Source organism: Cydia amplana, chromosome 19, assembly GCF_948474715.1.
Source record: "Cydia amplana chromosome 19, ilCydAmpl1.1, whole genome shotgun sequence".
In the NCBI taxonomy this organism is placed as follows: Eukaryota; Metazoa; Arthropoda; class Insecta; order Lepidoptera; family Tortricidae; genus Cydia; species Cydia amplana.
The window spans coordinates 6,396,437-6,411,262 of record NC_086087.1 but is presented as its reverse complement, the minus strand read 5'-3'; the positions used below and the strand labels follow the sequence as shown (position 1 = coordinate 6,411,262).

Below are 14,826 nucleotides of genomic sequence, written 5' to 3'. Positions count from 1 at the left end.
GTCGCTTTTGGAGATCATATGTCGCTTTCAGCAAGGACTACGTCTACGTCACTGATCAGTCGATGACGAGTTGACGGAAGGAACCGTCGATGCCAAAGAGCTCATCGTAGTTGGTGGGCTTGCCTGGCCGGAGTGATTCGTCCGCCTTAATATTTTCATGCTCAGCGAACCATTCTTTGTACTCTTCCAGTTTCTTCACCCATGAATCTGTGGAACAGCAAAATATGTTAGACTAATTTACTAAATAGGATTTTTCGTGTTGGGCGTTGGGCATTGTCTTGGATTGTAAAAGTCAGATCACTCATTTATTGATACCAGATTGAATTAACACATTAAGCAATATTGAGAGGTATAGGTAAGGTAACAAGAATATAATAAACTTGTCAATAATTGTCTGTCCACATGTCACTCTTTGCATTGTATGAAATAGGTAGGTACATATGAAATTTACAAAAATATTCAAGACGAGAAAGATACGTCTTCTGAGAAACAACATTATTTTTAACGACTTACGTCAGAACAGCATTGTTATTGTCAGAACGTAAATGAAGTATCTATTATATATAGGTACTTATTAAATAATTTTCATTCGAGCTAATAGATAATTTCAAAAAATATTCGTCTTTCTTGTTTCTTGTGCTATATTTTATTACCGTAAAGTGTGCCTATTTTGCTAGCCACTACACAAGTATGCTCCAACTATATACTTTTTATACTTTTATATACTTACCTCTTCAAGTGGTAAGGTCACGTTTCGACCAATCGTATTCGATAAAGAACGGAGAGACGCAATAACCCCATAGTTGCATTTACCTCACTTGACCTTATACATCGTTTTTCAGTAGTTAGAAATTTTATTTTATTTAAATTTATCAAATTTGAAATTTAAATGACGTAATCGGTCGGGTTACGACGGCCTACCACTGGGATATGAAAATAATATATCACAACACAAAAACTATCGGCCTGATTCGAACTTTATGAAGTTATTTTACAGTTGACTGTTTAATACAAAACAACAACACTAGACCTGTTTTTCTCTAACCTCTACTTACACACGTGTGAACTTATCACGTTTTTCGTTGTTTGAGATCTATACTAGTATGCATTATAAAAGCGAATGTAACGCTGTTTGTCTTAAAGCGCTGAACATATACATGAAATTTGGTATCGAGATAGTTTGAGACCACCAGAAGGACGTAGAACGTCGATTTTGTACTTAATCAATAATCATCATGAATAGATGAAGTCGCAGTCAAACCCTAGTGTGAAATTAATGACAAGTTTTGTATTGTACGCTTCAGTTGTTCCCAAGCTGTACATTTAAAAGATTATGGCGTTATTCATAAACGGCTGCTAACTTAATCAGTTGATGATCGTCGTTTGTTCCTATCTGTCGTTATGCTATAGAGAGGGACAAACGACGATCACCAGCTGATTAACTTGGCAGATGTTTATAAATAACGCCGTTAATGTCTAACTTACTATGTAGATCATTCATGGAGCCGCAGTTGCCACCGTATTCTGTAGGAAGCATTTCCTTAGGAACGTGATTGTAGAGATCATTGATATCAGAATGGAGATGAATCTGGAATAAGCATTCAAATAATGGAAACTCGGTCAATGCGACGATACAGCTTACGCGAGAAATTGTCATGTGATTTTGACGTGAGTAGATACAGTCAGCAGTGGAAGTTGCTAAGCGGGCGAGGTGTTCAAAATGATCTTGACGCGACTTTATTGTTTAGAGAATACGAGCGTGTCAAGGTAATTAATTACCTTAAACACCTCGCCCGCTTAGCAACTTCTGCTGCTGACTGTACAAGAAATAGGGTTCTCAATAAATATGTAGCTTGGGAAGATGGCAGACTATAGTGGGCGATACATATTGATCGTTACACACATCAGTATGCAAGGATTTCCTAAAGGCAGCTACATATTTAATTATGTGATTCTTTTCTTTGCTAAAAGAATGGTTAAACATACCCTGTCTCTGATCTTTTCCTTGATGAAAGGTTTGACGAAGTTGACGATCTTGTCGACCAATGGCGACACGTTGATCACATGGACTGCCTTCAGTTTGACTGGGTAGGCTTCCTGTAATACAAAATAAAAACATATACTAAAGAGATGTACACAAAAAAAGATTTTTTCGAGTTCTAGTTGAGCGATTGCTCAAGAGTGTTAGCATGAACATCCGCAGCATGTTGTCTTTAGGCTGTGGATTAATATCAAGCATATCAGCATAATAGTACAAACGATGGATACGAATTACGGAATCATTTTGAGAATCTTCTGTATTTTATTAAGGATACAATTAAAGAATAGTGATCGCGGTGGCTTACATCCATCGCTCGATGTTAATATTATGTTGAAAATTTACCGGTCACTTCTGGACAAGACTACACTGGAGAACTTGGGTGGGTGGAATCCTCAAAGAGGAAATGGTATGCTCGCCAACGAACGATACCAGGCTAAAGAATATGATGATCATGAATGAGGACGGAAACCTCCATACCTGTACACACACGAGGAACTTCTTCACCAGCGTTGGCGTGAACTTGGCGAAGTGTGTAGGCGTGGCCACGGAAGCGTCGAGGATGTAAACGTCTCCGGCTACTCCCTCCTTCTCCTCATTCAGCCTCACGTCTCCCAGCATGAGCGCCAGCTTGAATGCGTCGGCCACGTTCGGGGTTTGGATGTCTTTGTCTATGCCTGATTGAGAAAAGAGGATGGAATTAGTCTATATAAAATAGTTTTTCTTCTGCGATTTATAATAATATACGTAGTACAAACGACTGGAGCTATAGTTGTAAAAATTTAAGAAAAGTTTGACCACGCCTTTTCATTACTAAAGCGATAAACATGTCCAGGAGAATGGATTGTTAGCATTAGATATTTGGACTTTTACTTTGAACATAGTTCCCCCTTTTCGTACAATACATATTATATTATGTATTAACGGCAGGTATCTATACCTTTAAGGGGTGTTAAAGAAATAACCAGTTCGTTTTCTTACCTCTCATTAGGATAACACGGCGACCCTCGGGAGTAAGGCCAGGCAGAGGCGGCATTTGCCTAAAACATAGTGTTCATTAGTATCTACACTTAGAAATAAAGCTGCCACTGTCACTTGACGCCACTCTTCTTTTCTAGATCAGGAAAAAGGATCACGCGCAATTTTAAACCTGATAGAAGCAAAAATGTTTTTTATTATTATATTGTTAATTGAACAGTGCATTATGTTCATTATTGTACCCGGTGGAAATCTCATAAGTGGTACCTGCGATTAATTTTAAGTAGCTATCTTAAATACCATGATCCTTACATTTGTCACGTATGGAACATGTGATTTTCTTTTTACATTGTAAGATTAATTCAGCAACAGCAACAACTTTTGTGCGGTAATAATAACAAATTATCGTTATCTTTGCAGCGTCGTTGTCCCACTATTTTTGCTCCAGCCAGCCTATTATGGATAGCTTTATCCATCTTTATCCACGTGATAAAATAACTGTCACTGTTTAACACCGTGGGAAAGAAAGTGACGGACACCGTTTTATCACGCTGTCACGTAGACAAGAACGACCATCATATCCGTACAGCTCACGTAAAAAGACAAATCGTCGGTGCGAATAAAAAAATCGCCATGTATTTTTTAGCTACTTTAAAACAGGAGACAAAAGAAACTGCTTATTTTCCTGTTTGTAATATATTTGTTGCACCTGTATTTTTTTTCTGGTAGATCAATGGTTTTTACATGATACTTATGCAGAAAATAAACAGTTGTTTTCGTAAATTTTTACAATATAAATTATTTTAACCGTAATTTGGCTACATAGCGATTTAAATTTGGTTCACTTAAAATCGTCATGTGTAAAGTTTACACATAGCGATTTGTTGCCAAAGTAACGTAGCACGAGAAATGATACATAGCGGATTTTAGGGTCAATAAATCGCCATGTGCAACATTATCGCCATCACCCTCGACGGAAAACAAGGCATTTAATTTCGTTATGTGCAAAAAAAATCACATAGCTATTTTTTTGTACAAATTTTGTTAGTTATTTTCAATACTAATATAGATATAAAAAAATATTGATATAGGTCGACGGGAAATTGAAAAAGGAATTAAAATATGCCAAAATCAAAAAATCGTAAAAAAAAAACACATAGCGATTGTTTTATTCGCACCGACGAAATATTGGCATAAGGTAGATATTTGTTTTTACGAAAGAGACTACAACAACACCATTGAACCCAGGAGGGAAACTGGGTCTCATTGGGACAAAAGCGGCATTCTTTTATTTATGTTCAAAATTTATTATATTGAAGCTATTTTTTTTATTAATTATTAATGAATTATTTTCTTTTTCCTTTCGATAAACTCAAACTCAAACTCAAAATATACTTCATTCATGTAGGCCTAGCAACAAGCACTTATGAATCGTTAACATAAATAATATTATCTTAAGCTAATTATCAGAGCAATTTATTGATGTTATTATTCCATAATAATATTGGATTATTATACAAATCAAATTTAACACAAATTTAAGAATTTCACAAAAGGATCGTCAAACATGAAAAAAATTGTATAAAAAAATACTAGTCTAGAATTTTAATGTACCCTCAGGCACAATTAATATGGGTCTCTTTGTGAGGCGTTCTCTATACAAAGTGGGCCGTTTTCATTAGTCCGTGATTATTCTGGATCTGGATGTTATTATTCTGGAACTACTAAACTTTATTTTAACCTATCTTATCTTGTAAACGTTGTTTATACCTAATACTAATAAACCTCCAAATCTATTTCTTCTTTATCTTAGTTTCTGTACATTGTGTAAGTACAATATTATGTAATATGCTTATTACGATTGTTTGTGTTCTAAATAAACTTAAAAAAACAAGATTTTTAATGGACTTACACAATATTGAGGATCTCCTGGAGCTCTGGGCGGGAGACATCGCGGTCGGTAAAGAACTCGGGCACGGCCGAACGCATGGTGAAGTACATGTCCAGTTTACGCTTGGTCTTCTCCAGGGAAAACTTGCAGCCGCGAAGGAAGGTCATGATACGCTGGTCATCTGGAGATGGAGGTTTATGAATCAGTAACAATATATCGTTAAGTTCTTTCATGTCTTGTTGTAAAAGTGCAAATACAATACGAGAACACACTTCATTAATAGTTAGTCGAGCACAAGTAAAATATCGGTAATTGTGAGAAAACAGAGGAAACAAAATGCAAATAATCCTAGTAGACTAATAGATGCGTTTTTTATTGCTATGAATTTTACTATTTTATTGTTATAATATTTTTTTTTTATATTATAAATGGGCTTACTCATGGCCACAGACTAGCCGAGGCGAAGACGTGTTATTATTGTATTTAAGTAAATTTATTGGTTGGTTTAATGGTGCAATAATGATTGCTCATCCGGGTATTACAGCTGAACGATATGACTCATTTTTGTGGGAACAGTTGTACATATTTAGCAGATATACTGGTGTAAATGCTCATACACATACAAAAATAATACATCTGTGGCGTTAGTGAAAAAGGGTACAAGTCTCGCGCAGCTTAGGTGTAAAAGGGCATAATTGTTACTTGGAACTTCTTTTACACCTGGCGCCCGTTTCTCAAAAGCTTGTAACTTATAATACAAGCGGATGTCACTTTATGACAGCTTTTGTTAGAAAGAGACTTCCAATTGTATTACAAGTTAGTTACAAGCTTTTGAGAAACGGGCCCCTGCGCTGCCAGACTTGTACACTTTTTCACTAAGGCCACAGACGTAAAGTCTGTTGTAGAGATCGTAGGACAAGTGAAGGATGATACATTCTAAGCATTAAAGCACTATAAGCGCCTGCCGGTGAACGGTACGCAAAGTTCACCACATAACACTTAACACTAATTTCACACATATACACATAGGCTTCAAAGGCTGTGGCAATGTTTGTGGTACATAGGTCCTAGAATCTATAATCGTTTGCCAAATAATTTTAAGTCAGTTGAATTATCAGACAATATGTTTATTAGTAAACTAAAGAAATATTTAAAAGATAAGGCCTTCTACTCATTAGATGAATTTACGAATCCAAAAAATGTTATGTGATATTGAAACGAGATACTTATTATTGTTAATATAAAATATACATAAGATGTAAATATGTAGGTATAATAAAATTGACATGTAACTTACGTTATGAATAAAGAAACTGAATCTGTAGGTAGAAAAGATCCTTGTGGCTGACATAATATATGGGCTGAAATCTGTACTTGTCCCAGTGGGCACAACAGGAATATATGAAACAAAAGCATAAACTCTTACCGAACTCATCAGGAAGATGAGGTTCCTTCGTGAGCCACTCCTTAATATGGGCCAGGTCAGCATCCTTAGTGTCTGCTTTCTCGTTTAGCTCCTCCCGGATCTTCTGCCACATCTCACCAGCTGGCTGTTCTAGAGTCATCTTGGCCTTGGGAGCTGAAATTAGCAAAAGACTGGGGTTTAGCGAAATGATGTCATATGATATCTATTTCAAGATAAGTTAATTTGTTAGAAATAATATTAGTATGGTCGGCCCGAGGATGGACATAAGATCCATTTCCAGGAGATTTTATCACGTCGCGGGCAGACACTAGTATCATTATAATTAAATAAGTGTTTTTGGAACCTGGTTTATCACCACCACTCTTTACCCAAGTGTAATACTTTCCGCATGTTGTAAATACATTGCTTTAAAGTCAGTAAACAGAGAAACTAAATCCACTGCATACTTAGTTATTTACATGATTACCGGCCGAAAACATTGCATTATTTCCGAAATGTCTGTCATCAAGCATCATTATCACGAAAAGTTGGTGTAATGTTTTAGCCAGCATTGCAGCAATTTGAATTTATTTCCAAATAGCATTGTCTAAGCTAACTCTTCAGAGACTTTGACATGACAAAGAGGCGTATTCCACACACCATCACCTTCACTTACAATAAATTAGTTTCCTGACTAGCTAAGGTACAATCTTGTTAATTTTTATGTAAGTCATCCTTTAATCAACGGATTATCAATAAATTACCGAACCATACATGAAAACCTACTTCTTTGTTTTCACTGTACTTGCGCATACACAGTACACATACAGTGTGCAATCCGCACGATTAAGAAACTGCGCTTTCCAACCTTGCGTGTGACGACACAGCAATCAGACTTTAACTATGGCCACTGATGACTGGGGCGTGACGATGCATATATTAATAAGACTAGAGGATCTGCGAGTTGTAGACATAGTGAACACCCATGGCTCCGCCATTTAGAACGACTTCTAAAAACTGAATCGAGCATAAAATTCCATATAAATGGTCTAACGTGCTTAATATTTCACGAGAATCGATTACGATTGAGAAATATAACCTAAAGAAGAAAACAGCCAAAAAGGCGGACAGACTTACAAAAGCATTTTTGCTCAAGCTAAAACGAAAATCTTCGCTTTCACTCGGTTAAAAATAAATAAAGACAAGTTGAAATGGGAAGGGAATAATTTTGTTCTATGCTACGAATTAAAATGTTCAGGAAGTATTAACACTTTAACGGTAATCGAAAATTTAAATATTTTTATAGATAACCGCTTCTTTCCACTGTAAAATACCTCAGACCGCCTACTGTAAATATATTCAAACTCAATTTAACTTTATAAGTTAGCGTTCCTAATTTATAGCGTGAAAGGTTTCTTCTATACTTACTTAATTGGAGTTTTTAACAATCTGGTCCGCAGTTTATGTACCGTGACTGTTTTCGTAAGGCAAAAACTGAATTCAGAAACTTTCACCTGCTAAGCTAGATGTACAAGGAAAATTAACTTACTTATGATCTCGGAATTTTTTTTGATGTTGGTGAAATAAATTTTTAATTTTGTGGTTTGAGTTTTGTAGGTTTGAATAAATTGAAGTATTGTGAGATGGCATAAAAAGAAGGAAAATAAGTCGCTTCAGCACTCTGCTTCTTTCCCCGTCTCTTTCTTTTCTACCTTTTATCTAATGTGACCTCATCGTTTTGTAGGTTTGAATAAATTGAAGTATTGTGAGATGGCATAAAAAGAAGAAAAATAAGTCGCTTCAGCACTCTGCTTCTTTCCCGTCTCTTTCTTTTCTACCTTTTATCTAATGTGACCTCATCGTTAGCATATAAATAATAATAATAATAATAAATAAATATTATAGGACATTATTACACAAATTGACTAAGCCTCACGGTAAGCTCAAGAAAGCTTGTGTTGTGGATACTCAGACAACGATATATATAATATACAAATACTTACATGACTCAGGAACAAATATCTGTGCTCATCACACAAATAAATGCCCTTAACGGGATTCGAACCCAGGACCGCGGCTTCACAGGCAGGGTCACTACCCACTAGGCCAGACCGGTCGTCGAAATTTTCTTTGGCTTTTTTCTTGTGGCTGTATATTAAAGTTCATATAGCAACATAACTTTTATTGTTATAGAACATTTGTAATTTTCTCTTTCCTCTCATTCAACGTTTACTACTAATATATATGCTCCTTCCTCTTTTATTGTATGTACACTCCTAGTGTGCTCCTAGAACATGCTGTAACCGGCGTAAGGAGTTGCCAAACAGTGCACCCGTGAAAAAAAAAGTGGTTGCATAAAACTGTAGCGTGATGACACGATGAACTTTACTTATGTTTGATCAAGTTTGTTTCGTGAATTTTAACTGACACGCAATTTTTTTGCATAGCTACAGTTTTTGCTCGACTTTCCAATTTAGGAATTCCAGTTTTAAGCGAAAAAGTGATTGAAGTGGCGTGGCATGTTGACTTTATTGAAAGTTGGCATATTTGTCCTGCTTGACATTACATTTTTTAAAGAATTTTCTTGAGATAATAGGGTTGATTCAAGATGAATGAGTACATTATTGATATGAGTAGATATTAGTATGTACGTGTATAAATAATATTTAAATGAATCTCCAAAACCTATTGAATTGACCTGTTTAAAATTTGCTGATTAGTTCGTTTGCTCTAGAGTAAAGGACACAAATTATATAATTTTATTCAGAAATTATTATAGTTATCAGTTTATATTTAGGTACACTAGAAAAAATTAGGTCACACCATGTCAAGAAATCTAACGTGCGTAAATCTAAAGTCTAAGTTAGAATCACTAACCTAAACTAGTTAGTACCTTCTCGCACTAATTAGTACAAGACACATTCACCGTATCACTTCTATGTAAGAACGACATGCCGACACTGTTAACTGTACACCAGTGGGCCTTATTGCCTTTTAACTAATGCTAATTTGGTGGAGCTAATTTTTGACGTATATTAAAGTTCGAATCAGGCCGAGAGTCTTTAGAACCGTTTGACACCAGGTGCTTCGCTGCCGAAGTGTCGTAAGAATAGCGGACTAACAAGGAATTTGATTTATGTGTATCTTGTCGCAGTGAAAATCAATAATAAAGCCACTAGGGATCTAAAATTAATGTTAGTGAGACAAGGTACGAAATGGTACCTACAAAAATTAAATTCCTATGATGATGATCCTTCCGGCCGATTTCGGCCATGGCGACCACTTCGACTCCTAGTTTGCTCGGCGCTCGTGCGCCCGAAGATGGCTGACGTTATTTTATTATTCCTTTACCCATGCCTATCTAATGTTCAAAACGAACGTGTCAGTAAAAAATTGGCCGAATTCCATTGCTAATATCGGTCGGAACTTTCCAAATAATTGCACCCATTCCACTATAATAGTCTGTTGTGCTATTTCTTAACAATCATCGTACTTACTTTTTTGCTCATATCTCATTTTCCACCGCGTGTCTATAGAGACGTAAGTCCAGTTTAAAATTTTACACTCTTTACTGAACGATATACTGCTTTTAAGGTGAATGCTCTGAGAGAACGTGATCGCAATTCGGTCTGTTTTATTCATGTTTTAATTTAAGTACCGTTTGATACATTTCAGGGGTAATGGCTGCTTTTTATGCGGAGTTTTGGTTGTATTTTAAGTTATTAAATATGGAGCATGCAGAAACCGTTAAATTTTTTGCCTGAGGTTATTTCTAGTCACTTTTGACCGGCTAGCGTGACCAATAGTTCCATAACCTTACAGACTCTTAGAACTAAAAAAACCCGTATTTTTATAAGATTAAATTTAAATAAATAAATATTGTATAGATGACAATATTACACGGATCAACCTAGACCCACTGTAAGCTCACGTAAGGCTTGTGTAGTGGGTACAAGACGACGATATACCTACACAGTTAACATTACTTAGGTACGTATATAGAAAACATTCATAACAGGAAGAAATATTTGTGATAAACACACAAATACCTACATGCCAGGTATCGAACCCGGGACCTCCTGGTTCATAGGCAGGCTTACTGACTAGACTAGGAGGCTGTTAGATTGAAAGCTTTCTTCCGCACTCATGAGACCTCATTCTCTAGCTATGATACCTCATTTGCTTACTTTGTTTTTAGGGTTCCGTACCCAAAGGGTAAAAACGGGACCCTATTACTAAGACTCCGCTGTCCGTCCGTCCGTCCGTCCGTCTGTCACCAGGCTGTATCTCACGAACCGTGATAGCTAGACAGTTGAAATTTTCACAGATGATGTATTTCTGTTGCCGCTATAACAAATACTAAAAACAGAATAAAATAAAGATTTAAGTGGGGCTCCCATACAACAAACGTGATTTTTGACCGAAGTTAAGCAACGTCGGGCGGGGTCAGTACTTGGATGGGTGACCGTTTTTTAGGGTTCCGTGCCCAAAGGGTAAAAAACGGGACCCTATTACTAAGACTTCGCTGTCCGTCCGTCCGTCCGTCCGTCCGTCCGTCTGTCACCAGGCTGTATCTCACGAACCGTGATAGCTAGACAGTTGAAATTTTCACACATGATGTATTTCTGTTTCCGCTATAACAACAAATATACTAAAAACAGAATAAAATAAAGATTTAAGTGGGGCTCCCATACAACAAACGTGATTTTTGACCGAAGTTAAGCAATGTCGGGCGGGGTCAGTACTTGGATGGGTGACCGTTTTTTTGCTTGTTGTTTTTGCTTGTTTTGCTCTATTTTTTGTTGATGGTGCGGAACCCTCCGTGCGCGAATCCGACTCGCACTTGGCCGGTTTTTCATTAATCATTTGGTTAATGGGACTAATAGATACTAAATAAGTGGGGTATACGTTATGTAGTACGTAAGACGTACGTGGTACAATGTACCAGTGCCTATTTATTAATATGAAGCGAGCATCGCGGAAGTCACGTTCTATTTCAAAAGGCGTAGCTTCATTTGTGAAGATGGTCGTTATGGCAACACACGTTATAGTCGAATAAGGTCGTATGTGGTTTCAAACTCAGGACACATGTGACTTTCCGGTTTTACTTTAAAAAGAGTCTTTTAGGACCGATTCCAAATATAAATCGGGAAAGTTGCCAGTTAAGTTACCTACTTGACATTTATTTTCCATAGATATTCGTTAGGCGAAAATTGTTAACGAGTGTCAAACACGCATCTAACATATGCAGAACTAACTACATATTATGACCATTAATTGACAGATTTAATGATTAAACTTTTAATTTGAACGCGGGGGCGTTTGCCCGCTAAATATTGGTAAGTAAATAAAAAAATATCGCCATCATCAAATATGGCTGAACCTTAATCCTTTATATATGGTCATGGTCGAGGACGATGAGTTTTACATTTAAGCTGTAATGCCAATCGGTACGTCGACGAATTCCTCATGACATAAGTTGTATATGCAATTTTAAACTATTTGGAAAAAATGTAGCACCCCCATATTTCAAACTCGTATATTTTTTTCGTCTAATTCATTTACCTAGAGTTTTACTGACAGTTCCATCCGTCATTAAAGTACCTTTTGAATACATCAAACTAGTTTCTATGTTGCTGGATTCGTCAATCTATGAACTCAAAGCAAAAACGGCCGTTTTAACTTTGGACGCATAGATTGACGAATCCAGCAACATAGAAACTAGTTTGATGTATTCAAAAGGTACTTTAATACAAGATACAGTACGTAGCGGCCCCATTTTTTAAATATATTTCGTTAAATTTAAATAATCACGATTATTTAGCAGTGGCGCTAGTGTGCACGTTGATGGGCTCTTAAGAATATGCATCAAACGTGCAAAGTGCGGCCGGTGCATCGATGAGAAATCTGCGACCATCTCGAGTTGCACGCGATTTCTCTAGAGGCTAATGCCCGGTGACTCACGCTACGCTCACAGTTGATGACAAACAGTTAATTAACTTAATTGTTGAAGTTTTTTTTTATTTTATGGACTTGAGGGCAATTGTTGAAGTTGCCTCCATTATTTGTATTTGTTAGCGCTTCTTAAAGGGGCCTACTGATTATCAGTCCGCCGGACGATATCAGCCTGTCAGTTGTTCGGAACTGTCAACTTTTTGTTCCTACTGACAGGCTGATGTCGTCTGGCGGACTGATAATCAGTGGGCCCCTTTACGCGCTTGTTAGCCGTGCTTTTCTAACGCGTTTTGACATTCTTAATGTATTGTACACTTGCATGCACCACTTCAGCTCTAAATACATAATTAGGAATTCTCAGAGAAGTAATTAATAAGTATTAGTTAAAAATTGTATTTATTACAATCATCCTACGAGTACACTTTTTAGTATAAATTAAGTATTTTTCTACTCCAGCACTTAAATGTGTCAATTAAATGACTGACAGTGATATCTAAAGCAATGTCATTTGAATGCTTTGATGAATGAACTCGACTACGTCTCGTTTTGTAACTTCGACCCTTGAATTTTAAGAACCCTTATTATATCACTGTTGCATAAACTACTATTAGTTTTAAGCGTTAAGTATTAGATTTTTATACACAAACATATTGGTTTATAGTTATATCCTTGCATAAAAAAATCCTATATCCTTGTTCTAAAATAGAAGAGCGGGGATCTCTGACACAAGCATAAAATGTTGCTTAAAAGAAGGTCATAACCTATATTGTAGCAATACTTGTACAAAAAACAATAATCATTTTTTTATTTTTTTATTGGATATTTTGGAATATATTTAAATATCTAGAAATGAAATATCAAGTATCGTTGGGCTTTCTTTAAATTAAATCGTTGAGCATAATATAGCGTGAAACCATGTAATTTCTTTTAATATGCGAATTTAACTTATGTGTTTTACCGAATTTACCAACTATATACCTACAGCTCCACAGTTAAAAAAGATATTTAATCAATCTTCAATTAGATTCAATTATAGGTACTACTATTCACACATATTTTGAATAAAAATATATGAGAAGTCAAAATACTGTTAATAATATATACTGTTGTGTCAATGCATGACAGCCAAGCACTTGTATTGTTAAGTCAGAAAATAATCTTACCGAAGCCAGGAAGGTTATGACTTTTCTGGTGATAATGTCAATAGTTTAAACTAGTAGTAGTAGTACCTACTTATAGGTTGAATATTGGAATAGCAAAAACAATAGAAATACTAAGTAAATTCAATGTCAATGTATTGACGATGCAATAATTAAAACGGAGTACTCACAGGATACTAAATTACCTACCATAGATATTATGTTTGCAACTATATTATATAGTTTGTCAAAGGACTGTCTCATTTCAAACATAGACAGAGATAATCATACTATCATTGTCTTACACTAGTACTGGCACCCAAAAGAAAAGGATGAGTATAGTTTTTTTTGGTTCTTATTTACTGACAAATTGGTTTGATCAACTATTAGTTCTTCCGCCTTTTTTCTTTGAAATAATTCATGTCCTGATTTCACGTTTCTGAAGTAGGAATTATGTCAATGAAAAGGATTTAACCCGAAGTTATTATAATCAGTTCAAATACCTACTAAATATTTAAATTAGTGTTTTAACTTAGTACATTTCGAACATTTGTTGTTGGCATTAACCACTGGACGTAAAATTTATGATCACTGGAAACGTTTATTTCCTACAATATCCAGGATGAAACCATCACCACAAGCACATCACTATTTAAAGAAAATAAACACACCTTTAAAATGAAATATCAAGTCACACGCCAAAGTCTCTACGATGTACACACTGGCACTTGAACGCAACGTGTTTGTAGTTTTAGAACACTGGTTTAAAAAGAAAAGTTTGAATTTGGAAAAGTTTTTTCTTTCGAATCGTGGCGCGTGCCCGCGCTGTCTCGAATGCAGGCGATTCAGCCAGCGCGCTGCTTTTATTATTTCGTCACGCGGTTTGAACGCGGTTGCAAATGCATAGGCTGGGGGTAGATGGCACTCTTTTGATATTCTGTGGTTAGTGCGTTCCGTTTTGGTATCTTGGATTGCGGTAAATCTTGTGTTAAATTACGTCGCGCGTCGGTGCGAATAAAAAAATCGCCATGTATTTTTTAGCTACTTTACAGGAGACAAAAAAAACTGTTTATTTTCCTGTTTGTAATATATTTGTTGCACCTGTATTTTTTTTCTGGTAGATCAATGGTTTTTACATGATACTTATGCAGAAAATAAACAGTTTTTTTCCTAAATTTTTACAATATTATTATTTACACATTTTATGACACATTTTATGACACATTTTATGACACACAAATTATTTTAACCAGAATTTTGCTAAATAGCGACTTAAATTTGGTTCACTTAAAATCGTCATGTGTAAAGTTTACACATAGCGATTTGTTGCCAAAGTAACGTAGCACGAGAAATGATACATAGCGGATTTTAGGGTCAATAAATCGCCATGTGCAACATTATCGCCATCACCCTCGACGGA

General features: G+C 35.9%; 1 protein-coding gene across 1 annotated transcript; it reads right to left on the bottom strand.

Annotated features, from left to right (window-relative positions):
• On the bottom strand, window positions 1–14,374 carry LOC134656932 (alpha-tocopherol transfer protein-like). Its single transcript, XM_063512486.1, has 8 exons — window positions 14,078–14,374; window positions 6,334–6,486; window positions 4,929–5,088; window positions 3,020–3,078; window positions 2,519–2,715; window positions 1,987–2,097; window positions 1,486–1,588; window positions 1–207 (listed from the first exon to the last, which is right to left on the bottom strand). The coding sequence occupies exons 2-8, from the start codon at window positions 6,470–6,472 to the stop codon at window positions 56–58; spliced, it is 921 nt and encodes a 306-aa protein (XP_063368556.1). The 5' UTR covers window positions 6,473–6,486; window positions 14,078–14,374; the 3' UTR covers window positions 1–55.
• Window positions 14,375–14,826: the final 452 nt, after the last annotated feature.

What these genes read in the sequence shown, in the direction of transcription:
- LOC134656932 (XM_063512486.1), bottom strand. Translation starts at nt 6,472, where the DNA reads ATGACTCTAGAACAGCCAGCTGGTGAGATGTGGCAGAAGATCCGGGAG. An exon ending in CCGTGTTATCCTAATGAGAG is followed by an intron (nt 2,716 to 3,019) that starts GTAAGAAAACGA and finishes TTTCTCAATCAG; the next exon opens with GCATAGACAAAGACATCCAA. An exon ending in AGTTCCTCGTGTGTGTACAG is followed by an intron (nt 2,098 to 2,518) that starts GTATGGAGGTTT and finishes TTTGTATTACAG; the next exon opens with GAAGCCTACCCAGTCAAACT.